Here is a 15415-nt window from a genome sequence, read left to right on the forward strand (position 1 = left end):
CGGCATTTTAGTGGTAGACAGAGAGGGGAGCTTACGTGGGACAAGAGAAGGGCTGGGCTGCGAGGTTAGGTCAAGAGCACGTGAGCCTCCGGCCGGAGGAAACCCATCAGCCGAACGTCAGCTATTGCTAAGGTCGAGCTCGGCAGCCTTCTGCATGTTCTTGGAACGAACATCGACGGCAACTTTGCAAGGAAGGTGGTTGCCTTGCCTCCCGGAGCCTGATACATAGCCCCTCTGCTCTGGTGGTTTCTGGACGGAAGAAGACGTTGCCCCAGGGACCTGCTCTGCTCCTGCTTTTCCGCCCTGAGTCCCCGTCCCTGCTTCCCGGCGGGGGAACGGATGTTCCCACCGCCCGCCCTGGTCGCCATCAGGAACTTAGGATCCGCTCCTTTCCGAAGCATCCCGATCGGAGGACTGGCGTGTCCTCCAGGCGGTGCTGTCAGGAGATGCGTGTTTTGTCGGGCCTGTCGGGGACCCGGGCCCCTTACCTGTTCCTCTTTGTGTCTCCTCCTCAGACAAGTTCTGGTATTGCCGGCTGTCCCCCAACCACAAGGTCCTGCACTACGGAGACCTGGAGGAGAGTCCCCAGGGGGAGGTGCCCCACGACTCCCTGCAGGACAAGCGTAAGTGCCCACCCGCGGGCGGCCGGAGGGGAGGGGGCGCAAGGGGGCGCTGCTCGTTTCCTGGTCACTAAATACCATGCAGAAAAGCTGGCCATCCACCCACATAAGCCACCGTAAGCCACCGCCTGGGCGTCCTCGTGAAGCACAGGACCTTCGTGGATTCAGGCGGGGGACTGCACAGGGAGGGAAGGCGGAAGAGGGTGTGAACCTGGGGTCCAGTCCGCTTTCACGTGACTTACCCGGCGCCGCTTCAGGGAGCAGGAGCGGTGTGCACCGATCCCGCCCATTGTCCTTTCCTGCTGATCGGAAATGATCATGACGCCGCCGCCCACCTTTACTTATTATAGTTCCTGTATCCCTTAATCTGATGCAAAGCTAAGGGCAGACCCAAGGATGCTGCAGTAATCAAAGAGGGCTTCCCGGAGGAGGCAGCATCTAAGCACAGCCTTGAGACTGCACAGAGATGGCTGTCGCATTTAAGCCCCTTGTCTAGAAAAGGTACTCTCTGCCTCTGTTTCCCAACTTCTCCGAAGACGTAACACAGACACTTAGGGGGTTTACAGTGATCTGCATGTTACTGTTTTCGAAATATTCCCTGAAATACATACTATTTGTATTTATTTGCTATTTCTGTAAGACGTCTGTTTTAATGTATGCATTTTGAATAACCAGTACTTTGATAGATTATTTTAGCCCAACACCAAACCAGGTTACAGGTTTCTTTAGGCACTATTAAGGATACACATTAAAGGGAGGATTATAGAAACATTAAAGTATACAAGCCAATGAATTAATTTGAGAGAGAAATGAGGTGAAATGAACACAGCCTCAGAATGTATCCCAGGAAGAGAAATCAAAGAATGAGAAAAATAAAGACACCTTTAAGCAGCCTTTCTAAGTCACACTGGGCCTGCAGTGAGTCCTGTCCGTGGGTCCCAGGTGGAGCGCTGACCCCCGAGTCCCTGCACCTAACCTCTCGTCATCCGGGGCCCACGGAGGTCAAGTCTGTCTGGCCTCCCCTGAAGCCCATAGCATCACAGGCGAAAATAGCCCGGGAGTGGGACATGCCTGGCTGTCAGACTCTGCTGGCGTGTCAGACCGGCAGCCTGGGGCCTCCTCTCTTCCTCCAGCTCAGACGTGGGGCAGCCTGGCTTTGTGGTGTCACTTGGCTCAGAACGCAGCCTCCTTTCGTGGGTGCGCTGCCTCCCAGCGCTATTGTCGGCGCTGTTCGTGGGAAGAGAAGGAAACTGAAGCCTTTCGCTGCGGCGCCTGGGGCAGTGTCTGTGTGCCCTGCAGTGGGCACCCGGCCATTGTCTGTAATGAGGACCCCCCTGCAGTGTCTGTGTGCCCTGCAGTGGGCACCCGGCCGCTGTCTGTAGTGAGGACCCCCCTGCAGTGTCTGTGTGCCCTGCAGTGGGCACCCGGCCGCTGTCTGTAATGAGGACCCCCCTGCAGGTCTCAGGAAACACTCCCTACCCCGCTGTGGACAGGCTGGACCCGTGCCTCTGAGGATGGGTCTGGGACCAGCATCCCCGGGAACTTACTAGAATGCAGAGTCTAGGCCTCACTCTCAGACCTGCTGAATCAGACACTCTAGGGATGAGGACCCATCCACTGCCGTCTAAACCAAGAACCCGTAGGTGTGCAGGGGTGTGTGTGCATGTGTGTGTGTGTGCGCATTGGAGACAGCACACCTGTGTGCACATCTGTCCAGAGAGGGAGTGTAGTCATGTAAGGACGTCGAGTGAAGCTATGATGTGCCTGAGCTGAGAAAGCCCGGCCTCGGACACTAAGTTTGCTGCCTCGGACCTGCTACCTGGTTTGCATGACTCCAATTACACACTCTGCCTGGCGCCAAATGGCCCTTTCTCTTGGAGCCTTAAACGTCAGACACTTCATTCCACCGGAAGAATGAGTCAGGTCTTCCATTAATGTCCAGTGCCATCGCTCATGCCTGGGACATGGCCCTGCCTTGAGACCAAGGGGGAAATTGCCTTCCGCCCCTGAAGTTAATCAGTGCTGGATATTGAGGTACCGATGCATCAAAGTGTCACAGAATCCTCTTCCTACAGAGCATGGGTGAGGATGGGGAGACTCTCCGGAGCTGTCTCCATCCCTAAAGGTTTAGGAAATCAGGTACTCTTATCATATTTGTTTTGTTCGACAGAAAATAGGGCCCTTAAAAATCCCTACCTCCCTCCATCCCCTCGCCCCACATCTCCCCACCAGGTTGACAGGCCTCATCACCCCCACGAACACTTGACTGCATTGCTTTTCAGCCCCCCGCCCCTCCGTGCCTCCCTTTGAGAGAATCTAGGCCATCGCTCTGCACTCCTACATCAAAGGGGCCTGGAGGAGGAGGCACCCCCCCCACACACACAAGACGATTACAGAAGACAGAGGAGCGGCTGAGACAGCAAAGCCAAGTGGGTGGGTGGGTCCCTGATGCACGGTGAAAATTCCCGTCCCCACTCTACAGAGAGAATGAACTTGGATTACTGATCATGACAACAACCCCAAATAACATTTCTTGGGGGCTTACTCTATGGCAGGCACAGTGCTGAGAACTTTACATAAATCACCCTCCCGACAACCTGACGAGGTAGATCCCATTGCCCTGGTTTACAGATAAGGAAACTGGGGTACAGGGAAATTAGGTGGCCTGTTCAGGGTCACACGGCTCATACATGGTAGACAAAGATCTGAGTGCCGTCATCCAACACCGTGGCCCAGCCTCTGCCTGCTGTTCTGCCCGCCTAGATTACGAGCCAGCGGTGATTGCGGCTCCAACATCAGAGCATCCCTCTGAGATGGGTGATGTCATCGGTTCACATTGCTGGCGAGGACGCTCAGGCTCCCAGGCGTCAGCCCAAAGGGGGTAGCCAGTGGGTGGGTCTAGATGTCACACCCAGGCTCTGAGTCCACAGGCACAGCCCTTCCCACCACTCCATGCTGCGGCTTAGAGACCCGATCCCTTACCGGCTACGCTGGACCCAGCTGGTCCCTCCTCCGTGACCCCGCCCACAGAGGCTGTGTCCACCGCTAGTGCTCAGCTCACCAGCTACTTCCTCGGTGATTTCTGCCTCCACCGGCGCCCAGTGGGGAAAGCTAGCACTGTTTTTATCATGGCGGCCATATTTACTTGTGCAGTGGTACTTTAATTTGAAGTCACAATTAAAGTTCCTCCTACAGGTGTTAGCACTCAAAGCGCTTGCTGAACATATCTGAAGTGATAACCACATCAGGGCTGTTCTTGGTGTGAGTGGGGTGCTGACACCTTCCGAACATGGGAAGAAGTCATGGCCCACCACGGGAGCATGGAGGGGAAGAGAGGGCAATCGTCCCAGCTCTGACCCCCACTGGCTATGTGACTTCACATCTTTATTTCCTCGCCTTAGGTCTCCGTCTTCCCATCTCTGCAATGGGAGTGTTGAATTAGATCATCTCAATCCAGCGCAAAGCGAAGAAAGCATAGAAAGACATGAAGCCAGTGCCCCAAGGATTTAGAGTTGAGGGTAGGGTGCCAGTAGTGACCATCCTGTTCTTATATCTCTTGGCCCCACTTCTCTATGCTGCCCCCCTCCCCACCCCCAAAAAAAAAGACCTCATAGAAACTCTTGCCTGGCTTTGACCTCATCCAGAGCCCTCTGCTGCCCTCTTAGAGTGCAGGTGCCAGAGCCGTGAGTCTGGTTCTGCTCATGGCAATAGAGGGCCTAACTCTCCAGTGCCTCTAGAGGCAACGAGGCAAAGAACAGCCTTTAAAAGCCACGGGGTCTTTTTAGGATTAGCGTTTTCCTCTTAGCCGTAATCCTGTAACAGGCAGTGTGTCTCCTTGACAGGGACAATGCCTGTAGGAAACAGGAAGTCTGTCCTGCCACGAGCAAGGTGGGAGCGTGCCTTCCTCCCTGAGCCTTCTCCTGAGACCCTAAGGCCGCTCCCACAGCAGCTTTCGTGCGCATCGTGTCCCCTTCCGCATGATGGGTTCTCAAAGCCACGGGCAGCTTACTATTTATAGATTGGAGACTCTAGTTCACTGACCACATTACAGATTATGCAACAAAAGACTTTCCAGCCTGAGGTTCTCATGACTCATGTGCCATCTGACTCTCGAGAAGGTTTTCTGAATCGGTGTGTTCATTGTGTCAAATGCACTTCAGTGGTGGCTTATCCATTGAACAGTGAACCCGACTTCCCCAAATGCCCTCCCCGCTAGGATCATGAATAGGCAGCCAGGCAGGCCACCGAGAGGAACAGGGCTGATGGCCGGTCATGAAGGTGGATTTGAGGAGAGCTGAAGTTGGCGGTTGTAGTCAGCAATGGGTCCAGGAATCACAGGCACCGACTACAGGAAATGCCAATGCGAGGGAGAGAGGCAGAGGCAGGAGCGGGCTCCAGGGTGAAGGGTTATGCCTCTCAGGATAGACTGCACTGCTACGCTCTGCTGCAGCAACAAACAACCCCCAAATCTCAGTGGCTCAGGACAGTCAGAGTCCGTGCCTCCCGCCCCACATTACGTAACTGACATGGGTCACTTACTCAGGGACACGGGCCCGTGGCTGCTTTGCCATCCCATAGCCATGCCAGCTGGATGGAACATGTGGAGAGAGGCTGGTGGGCATGGACTTTTCCCTCCTCCGTCAGTTAAAGAGACTGGCCATTTCCTCTCACACTTCATTGGCCAGAACTAACCACGTGGCCCCAAAGGTTGCTGGGAAGTGTAGTCATCCATATGCCTGGAAAGAAAGGAAAGCCAGGTATTAGTGAGTGCAAGTAATGGGGTGTAGAATCAGGACTGCACGATGAAGGAGCAGACATCATATCGTGGGACAGGTGGCTCGGGGGGCGTGCAGAGATTCCCCGGAGGGTTCGTGGCAGCCACAATCTTCTCTAGGGCTGGAGAAAGCAGGTCAGCAGATTTGCACAAAGTTCTGAGCTGTTTCAGGGTACCTGGAAAATGTTAGCTTTTAAGAGGTTTTCCTGTTATGTCATTTTGATACTCTATATATATTATAATTCTATCGTCCTCTAAGTATGACCCTCGCAACTCAATTCCCCAGTAAAAGTATGTGAACTTTAATTGTGATATTTCTCGTCATCTTTGCCATTAAGGGAATGATTACTACGGAAATTACTGGTTAATTACTTAGGAATTCAGTACTGAAAGCGTCCGCAGATACGAAGTGAGACTCACAGTCTCTTATGGGACAAAAGATTAGCAATTGGAAAGGGACAGGTGACTTGGAATTTTTTTTAAGGTTCCAAACCTTCTCCCTCTCTCTCTCTCTCTTTCTCTCTCTCTCTCTCTTCCTCTCTCTCTCAGATTACTTTAACAAAACATTTTAAATGCAAACACCTTTCCATCTCTTTTTATCTCCTTCCAAGTCCTGAGTAAGACACGAGATAGCATCTTTCCATCTAACTGCGCGAGAAATACCAACTACCATTTCCCTATCAGAAAAGAACATTCCCTTCCTTGCAGTTCAGCGTCATTGTCTGTGAAACAGGGATAATGAACCCTGCCTTGCAGAATTGTTTTGGGAATAATGAGCTGGGGGTGGGGAGAATGACAGTGAGGGCTCAGAACTATTTAGTCAAATAAATGTTTTATGATAGGGCTGTTTTCCTCATACCCAAAACTCAGAGACTGAATAGAAGCAGATACTTCAGCAAGAGACCCTGACGCACTCGAGGCACTTGGCCTTGTTTTTGGCACTCAGTGTCTTCCACAATACCATAGTAGCACCACTATTGCTGTTACTGTTACTGCTTCCGCTAATTCTGTCACTTTCACATGACTGCGGTGGGACTTTTTTTAGGTATTTGTCTTGATGAACTAAATTCTGTCTATCAACATAGATTTTTCTCCCCAGGATGCTTTTTGCCGGAATATAAGGACATATATTAGTTTCCAAGCCCTGGGCACTGCCTGACTTCTCTTCCTCTTTGCAACTCTTCCTTCTCCTTGCTGTGGTTTCTGGGGCGGCCGCTGGGCTGGCAGGCGCCATGCTCAGTCCTGCTTCTCTGCTGGCACCTCAGCTCTTACACGGTGGCGTCACTCTCGTTTCTTTTATGAATTGCAGTGCCGGTGGCAGACATCAAAGCGGTGGTGACAGGGAAGGACTGCCCTCATATGAAAGAGAAAGGTGCCCTTAAACAAAACAAGGTATGGCTTCCACGTCATTGCATGTAGTTCTGTCTGAGCAGTGCAGCAGCCGTGGGCCCAGCCTTCGTTCGTTAGCAGCAGTGCGCATGTGCGTGCACGCCTGCCTGCCTGTGTGCGTCCGTGTGTGTGTGTGTGTGTGTGTGTGTGTGTGGTTGCGCATCTTTCTCCTTTCCTGATTTCTTTTACGTCCACAGCTTATTTTCCCTCCCGCCAATCATGTGTTGAACCTGTTCTCTCCCTCCCTGTGTCCAGCCCTAGGACCTGCCCTCTCACCGTTGTCCCTGGCTTCTCTCCAGCCTTGTCCGCTCACACCCTCCCCCGCCCCCTCTTCCTGGGCCTCTCCTAACCTCCCATTGATGTTTATATTATCCCTTACCCAACTCCACTCCCCAATCTCTTCCATTTTCTCCTGCTGTTACCACCTTAGTAGCCGCAATGAGGTCTCAGGGAAGCCTGGGAAAGGCAGAAACCAAACGACTCAGAAAATCGTAGAAAATGTTTGAGGCCTGATCTCCTTCCCGATGGTGGAGAGTGCTGTGAAGTAGGCCAAGCCCAGCTTCAAGCAGACACTTACCCCAGAGCTGGATGTCACTTCAGTCCTGTTCACACTACAGCAGTTTTCACCCGCCCCTCCTAGCTGACCAGCTGGCTGTTCACCAGGACAGCTCACAGCCCTGCCAGAGAGTGTGCCAGGGGCATTATCTGGAAAGATGCAAGATTTCCTTCGCCCCAGTTTGGAGGTATTTGATCTTGGAGGGGCCGCAAGGAAGGCAATTCTCTGTTTATACCTCTTGGCATCTTGGGATATATCGTACCCATCCATGAATGAACTTACCCAGATCCATGAGGGTGCTCCCGCCACCCTGGTACCAAAAATTATCACATAGATCAATACGTTGCTCTTCAATTGTTCACGTTTGGTATCTATGAGGAATATAAACATGATCTGCACTTTACTTGTCAGTCAGGATCGAAGTGAATAATCCCTGTTCGGTAATGTCTAACTCGAAAAGACAGTAAGGAATCGCGGTCTGCATTGGATGACCCTGTCTATGGTTGAGGAAAAACAAAAGTACACACACACACACACACACACACACACACACACCAAGTTCTATCCTCAAGGTCACCTGGATAGATGGGACAGGACCCACAGAGTTAAAGTGATTGCTGGCCAAAGTGGCCAAATGAGGCGAGTCACCCCAAAACAAGACGAGGAGTGGCAGGCAACACTGTGTACTGAAAAGTTGTTGTGTACATCCTTGCTCTTGTGTCCATTCATTCTATTATTTGGCCCCTGGAAGATGACAGTTCCAAAACCAAGGCGCCATCATGCCCAGAATTTCTCTGAGCATCCCCTGACCCAACATGCCTTGTCCCTGGTTCCAGGGCTAGAGGGTAGAGCGCGAGGTCAGAGGCCCTGGGCAAGGGGGGATCTTCAGGTCCTCCTGCTCCTCTGTCCCCAGAACTCCCCCTCCGGGGCCTCCCACCGCACGGTGAGGGGGCCTGGTGAATCAGCGGGATAAAGGATGGCCATGAGCTGCTCCTGGACACCAGTTCTCACGGAGTTAAAGTCACTGGGAATAGAAGATCTCAGGCGGGAGCTCAGAGGGCTGAGTGAGTGCCGTGGGGTGTGACAAGGAGCCCCTGAGGGGGACACTGCCCCAGATCCATGACAGCGTGCCCCCACCTCCTGGCGCCTCTCTCCCTCCAGAAGGCCTGGACAGGTGGCAGCTCTGGAGCGTGAGCCGAGAGGTGCCACGGCCCCCAGCTCTGCAGCCGCCCTGCGCCGCATGCAGGAGCGTGACCTCCATGACAGCTCAATGACAACAGCCAGAGACATCACTAAACTCATTACCAGTGATAGCAGCCTCTGAGACGGCACGCGGCTCGGAGAATGAATTCCTCCCCGCCCAGGCAGCTTCGGCGAAATTAGAGCGGGGACTGGCATGCTCCCGAATTTCCCGTTTCCTGACGTTGTGTCAGGAATCTGGGTCATGACAGGGCCCCTCATTCACGTCCTCACGGGTGTATGCCTCGGAAGGGCCAGGACCCAAGTCTGCAGCCCCCTTGTCAGTGACTGCTTCTCTCCTAAGGCTGCACCTGCCGGCTGCGCAGACCAGTAGGATGCTCATTGCGCTCAGTGTGGTACAGTGCAGACAACGTGAGAAGTGCATGTTAACGTCCCCATCAGACGGGGCACCGCGTGTCTCACCCAGGCCACGCGGCTCCAGTGAAATGACAGTGTCCCTTAGTCCTTGGTCCTTTGTGTCTGGCTCCTCCTGTCTGCACTCAGTAGACACTCCGCAGTGAAGGAACCCAGCTCTTCTGACATTGGGCCCAGGCTCCCCTTTGGCTGCTGGGGTATAAGATCTAGGGGTGGGCAGCCTTTGCTCTACAGTAGTTCAAAGATCAAGGGGCAGCCATGGCCCCTAAAGATAATGGGTTCACTCCAAAGCGTCATTACCTCTGTGTTTTAGGACCTTTACACCCCCACGAGCATCTGTCTGTGAGGTGCTCAACGGGAGAGCGGCCCTTCGTGCCGCTGACGAGGAGGGTTTACGGCTTCGCGGTGCCCCTGGAGGAGCGATGCTGAAGGGAGAGCCACAGCTGGGGGTGGCGTGGCCCTGGCCCACTCAGGGGGCCGCCACTTCTCAGGACACACCGGGAGCCCTACTCCGCGTTCAGTCTGCAAAACGACGGGCCCTGTCCCTGAACGGGGTGTTTTCCCGTCTCTTGCAGGAGGTGCTTGAACTCGCTTTCTCCATCTTGTACGACTCCAACTGCCAACTGAACTTCATCGCTCCTGACAAGCATGAGGTAAGGGTCTTGGTGGGGTGAGCTGATGAGAGGATGTCACGCTTTCTCTAGAAAAACAAGCAGGAGGAAAACGGGGGAAAGAAAGAAATTTCACTTTTTGGGGAAAGAAAGAAATTTCACTTTTTTTAAAAAAAAGCAAAATCATGACCAAAGGAGCATCTTGTAGACTTGGGATAGAAGGGAAGCCTCTTGAAAACCTGCCGGCTTCTCCCTCGCTCGGTAAGAATCCATGAAAAGCAGAAGAGTCTGCAGATGCCTAAGGCTCAACCAGGGCCTCACTGCGACCCCAGGAGAGGACCACCTGGGTACCGCTGTGGAGGTTACATGGAATACTTCGTTTTTGGTCAGGATTTTCCCAAGACAAACTTGTCTCTATTCTTTAAAATACTATATACACCCTGCCTGGCCAGCTTGGCTCAGTGGTTGAGCTTTGACCTATGAACCAGGAGGTCACGGTTCGATTCCCGGTCAGGGCACATGCCTGGGTTGCGGGCTCAGTCCCCAGTGTGGGGTGGGCAGGAGGCAGCCAATCGATGATTCTCTCTCATCATTGAGGTTTCTATCTCTCTCTCCCTCTCCCTTCCTCTCTGAAATCAATAGAAATATATATATATATTTTAAAATAAAATACTATATACACCCAAAACTAACATAAAATAATATTGAAAAATAAAATTTAGAAACGCATTTGCTAAGGGAGGTTTTCTTTAAGTTATTTGAGAGGTTTAGGGCTGTCTCCACTGCCGGGATTTATTGCTGAGATGCTTTTGTTCCTTTTTGACATCCTGTTATATGTGTGATTTGTTTCTCTTCTTGAGGCACGCTGTCAGCTATATTTAAAATATTTAGCATGAAGCTAGGAAAGTGCGTTTGGAAGAGAAAGTACAGCGATGGTTGATTTAACTTCTTCTCTTGTAAGCTCGAACCCAGCATCATGCTGGAGACGTATTTTCAGACGGCACCATTCAGATTTGTTTGGCGTGTGGCCGCATAAACAGCCCTCAGAACGGAAGGACGCGTCCGTAAATCCCCCTGTGTCCCCCAGGCCTCCGGGAGCTGCGCTCATTTGGAAGTTACTCAGAGCCCGGCTTTCACTGGTTTGAAGCTTTTGAATAAAACTGTACATCCCAGAGCGAGAGGAGAGATTAGATGCAAATCCTGCCTTTAGGATGGTGCTTGCGTATCATTCTGGGCTGCTTGACATTTAGTGTGCAGGAGGCTCTGGCTTTGTCCTCATCGTCCTGGAAATAGTTCTGCGTCCTACTGTTTCCCTTTTGAAATGAAACTGTGGGTGCGCGGGCCACCGCATCCAAGCGGTGAGCTGGAATAGAAGACTGGGGTGCCGTGTGAACGGTGGAGGCCTCCCCTGAGCGTTCCGTTCATTCCCATGACGCTCGGGCTGGGCTGCCGGGTCCGGTGTGTCTGCCTTGCTGTGGGAGGAGAGCCGCTGTGTGCGTGTGAGCACTTTCACCTCTGCCGACCACTTTCCTGCCTGCTCCCTCGTTTGAGTGGCATCACGTCGGAAGTGATGAGCTGGGATTGGAGCCGGGGGGAGTTTCTCCAGAAACCCCTGCTCTCTGGCTCCTGCTCTGTGGCTGGGCAGAGAGAAAGAAAGCGGGACCTAACTCACAACTCCTGCCTGTGCCCAGCACCCAGCTTCAGCCGTTATCAGCTCCAGGCCAGTCTGGTTCCATCTGCACCACCCCCACCCACAGCTACATCCAGCACCACCCCCACCCAGCACCACCCACACCCAGTGGCCACCCCTACCCATCGGCCACCCCTACCCAGCACCACCCCCACCCAGCACCACCCACACCCAGCACCACCCCCACCCATCGGCCACCCCTACCCAGCACCACCCCCACCCAGCACCACCCACACCCAGCACCACCCACACCCAACACCACCCACACCCAGCGGCCACCCACACCCAGCGCCACCCACACCCAGCGCCACCCACACCCAGCACCACCCACACCCAGCGCCACCCCCACCCAGCGCCACCCCCACCCAGCGGCCACCCACACCCAGTGGCCACCCCTACCCATCGGCCACCCCTACCCAGCACCACCCCCACCCAGCACCACCCACACCCAGCGGCCACCCACACCCAGCGGCCACCCACACCCAGCGGCCACCCACACCCACACCTACATCCAGTGCCACCCCCACCCAGCACCACCCACACCCAGCACCACCCACACCCAGCGGCCACCCCCACCCAGCGGCCACCCCCACCCAGCAACCACCCCCACCCAGCGGCCACCCACACCCAGCGGCCACCCCCACCCAGCACCACCCCCACCCACACCTACATCCAGCGCCACCCACACCCAGCACCACCCACACCCAGCACCACCCACACCCAGTGGCCACCCCATACCCAGCACCACCCTCCAGATTATGTTCGAAGCCCATCCAGATGCCATGTAGTTTTTGTTTTTGTTTTGTTTTATTAAGGTATTATATGTGTACATATCCTGCCATGTAGTTTTATTTGTAGGAATTCTCATGTGCATCTCTGTCATTAACAGTCCGCTTTGAAACCTAACTACAATGCTGTTATCACACCCACTTTCATAAAAATGTTCGTACACAAACCAGTCTAATTCGTTACTTCCCTGAGCCTAGCTGTGACCATGCTCTCGGTCTCACCTGTTTCTCGGGCCCAGCCCCGGGGCAGAGGCAGGCTGCCAGTTAGCAAGTAGGAAGCCGCTCTGCACACCAGCAGCGTGGGCTGCGGCGTCGCTACCACTGCGGGTGGGCGCAGCAGGGGGAGGACTCCTGGGGCAGGACCCTCTGGAAGGGCGACCGTAGGCTGCCCAGCTCCGGAGAGGATACTCTTGCACCGGGCGACAGGTCACTCCTGCAAACCCACCCCCAACATCTCAGGCAAAACACCATCTATCCCTCGAGCTTCCAGACTTCGAAGTTAGTTATGTAAAAAGTCCTGTCCCAGGAGTCCCCGCCCCTCCGGGGGCCTCCCCGAGGGCTCTCGGTCCTCCTGGCTGGAGCAGGGGAGGAGGAGATGCGTGGCAGGTGGGTCAGGCTCAGATGTGAAAATGAAGTCACTACTAGAAACATGGGGCCAGGGGCAGGGACCCTGCTCTGCCACATGCTGAGTCCTGTCCCCCAGGGAGCGGCTCCTCCGGATCTCCCAGCCCCCGGGAGCCGGAGTGGACAGGCGCGTGGCCACAAGCTGCGGCCGCCCCACTGCCTGCAGGACCACTGCTCCTGCTCAGCCTGCTGGCCGCCTGCCGCTGCCCTCCGGTTCCCCTTCTTCCCCGCCCCCTTCCGTGTCATCCACCTCCTCCCTAGTGGCCGCCGTGGGACACTCCTCCTCCTCCATCCTCTGCATCCCCTTAGAGACTCCAGTCACTGGGTCCAGCTTAGTGCTGTCCGATCCTGTCCACTGCTCCCGGTCCTCACCGCCAGCCGCCAGGAGACCTCCCAGGCCCCGGTGCCGGCCAGTCACCCTGATCAGCTAGCGCGTTCCCCTGCCAAGCAGTTCCGTCTTCGGATGGCTGGTCTCTGCCAAGTGGGTCTGCTGATGTCACCACAGCCTCCATGTCCCCCGGCCTGTGGTTCAGGCTGTCGCTAATAACGTTATGACGTTTCCCTGTGTCACTGGGTGTTGAAGACAAACGGTGGCGAAAGGGTAAGGGTCTGCATTCGCTCCCAGAGCTTGTGAACGTGGTTGGCCGTTCCCATCGCTTTCCGGAGACCGCGGGAGGCTAAGTACCACCCACGAGACCTCCCTAAAGGCTGGGCCACGGGGTGCAAGCGTGTGGCCTCCCGCAGCGGGTTACTGCTTCCGGACTCCGCCCCTGCTCCTTGGTAGCCACCCTTCACATAGTCCTGTCCGATTTGACGTGTTCCAGTACCACCGTACGCGGTCAGAGGTGGAGGCAGGAGTGCCAGCCGCATGCAGCTTGGTGCATGTTTTAAGGAGTGACGCAGGCCAAGCGCTGAGCACGGGGCCCAGCGCCGGTGAGCGGTCAGCGTCAGCTCTTGTTGCTGCCCGAGGGCATCTTCAGTGGTGGTCATTGTCCCCTCCTCTCCCGCCAGTACTGCATCTGGACGGACGGGCTGAACGCACTGCTGGGGAAGGACATGCTGAGCGACCTGACGCGGAACGACCTGGACACCCTGCTCAGCATGGAGATCAAGCTCCGCCTGCTGGACCTGGAGAACATTCAGATCCCCGACGCGCCCCCGCCCATCCCCAAGGAGCCCAGCAACTATGACTTTGTCTATGACTGCAACTGAGGCGGCGGCCCGAGCCCCCTCCACAACTGGGCACCGCGGCCAGCAGGAGAGAAGAGGGAGCGCAGGCCACGCACGGGGATCCGCGTGGCAAAGGGAAGCGTGGCCCACACTTCCTCCGGCCTCGCCTCCGGTCCCGCCGTCTTTCCGCCCCCACCTGGCATCTAGCTCACCGCCCTGATTGTGTTTCTAGACGCCACTGCTTTAGGTCACCTCCCGCTGCTGCAGCCTGTGGTGGGACAAGAGCAAGCCCGCCACCAGTAAGAGAGCCAAAGGGCCCCTCCATCCTCCCCCAGCAGGCACGCCCTCCCCTCCTGGCGTCTGAGAGCCAGCAGCTCCTGACTGCCCCCAGCCAGCCCGCCAGACCTAGGGAGGCCCCACGCGAGGCTTGTGTCTTGAAGAAACAGCCCCACTACTTGAGAAGACCCACCACCGCCTCCTCATCCCCTTCCCTAGAGTCCGCTCACACCGCCCGTTCTGTGTGAACTGAAATCTGCTCTCAAATCCGCTCCCTCCTCCGTCCCAGCCTTTGCCTTGCCCTGTCCCTCTTTGGTCCCAAGAGCAGCAGCCGCCGCCTCATCCTAGTTCTCACCGGCCTTGGGTCCCCAGACACGGTCCCCAGGTCCCAGGCCCACTCCACGTCTGCACTGTGACCTTGACCAGCCTCCTTTCCTCACCAGCTAGTCTCGGGTCTCCTCCCCCTGCCCCAGCCGCACCTGCCTTCTCCGTGTCCACACGCCCTCCCAGCCCCTTAGCTGAAAGCACAAAAGGTGAAGTCGGTTGTCATGCTCCATCTCTAACAGCCACGACCCACAGGCCTCTGCGCCCCACAGGCCTCTGTGACAGGCGGTGACTGCTTGCGTGTCTGGTGTCACCTTCTCCCGGGGGGCGGGTCCTGCTGTCACACGAGATGGGTTCCAGGAGATGGTCGAGGTGTCGGACATCACGTTTACATCACGGTAGTTATTGCAGGTGTTGACAGTTTGCAAGGGTTTGGGTTGGCTGGTTGTTATTTTTGTTTTGTTTTGTTTTGCTTTGTTTTTGTACAAAAGAGTCTAACATTTTTTTGCCAAACAGATATATATTTAATGAAAAGAAGAGATACATAAATGTGTGTACTTTCCAGTCTTTTTAATTATTTTCATCCTGAACATCTTCCTGAGAATAACATTCCCTTAAACACGCTGTGGAATAAAATTAATTGTGATGAGTTGGGGAGCTGGAGTGTTGATGTGGTGACTTATGTTCTTGCTGTTCAATTGTCAGGGTCGCCTGGGAGCCCGTCAGAAATGCAGCCCCTTTAGCCCCACCCCAGACCCACAGAATTGGGGGGTTCGTGTGCATATTCACTCCAAGGAGCACTGGCTTAGGGGCCTTGGGAGCATCGCTCAGTCACCGTAGGGTCTGAGCGTCAGTAAAGGGTGTTCCTTCTACGAGGACCATCTCAACTCAGGAGAACATCAGACCCACAGTGTGAAAATGTGACCTGTTCATTCGGCCCTGTGGCCTCCTGCCCGTGGCACTCTCTTACCCCACCTTC

General features: G+C 55.0%; 1 protein-coding gene across 2 annotated transcripts in view; it reads left to right on the forward strand.

The window, feature by feature from the left end:
• Nucleotides 1-14610, forward strand: part of ELMO1 (engulfment and cell motility 1) — a 401111-nt gene extending 386501 nt beyond the window's left edge. For both annotated transcript variants that reach the window (XM_008147245.3, XM_008147253.3), the window contains 4 exons: nt 516-623; nt 6704-6786; nt 9529-9606; nt 13678-14610. In XM_008147245.3, coding sequence (XP_008145467.1) covers nt 516-623; nt 6704-6786; nt 9529-9606; nt 13678-13878 — 470 coding nt within the window. In that variant the 3' untranslated portion in view covers nt 13879-14610. The remainder of the gene's footprint in view (nt 1-515; nt 624-6703; nt 6787-9528; nt 9607-13677) is intronic.
• Nucleotides 14611-15415: the final 805 nt, after the last annotated feature.

The sequence above is a fragment of the Eptesicus fuscus genome, chromosome 14 (assembly GCF_027574615.1).
Source record: "Eptesicus fuscus isolate TK198812 chromosome 14, DD_ASM_mEF_20220401, whole genome shotgun sequence".
Classification (NCBI taxonomy): Eukaryota; Metazoa; Chordata; class Mammalia; order Chiroptera; family Vespertilionidae; genus Eptesicus; species Eptesicus fuscus.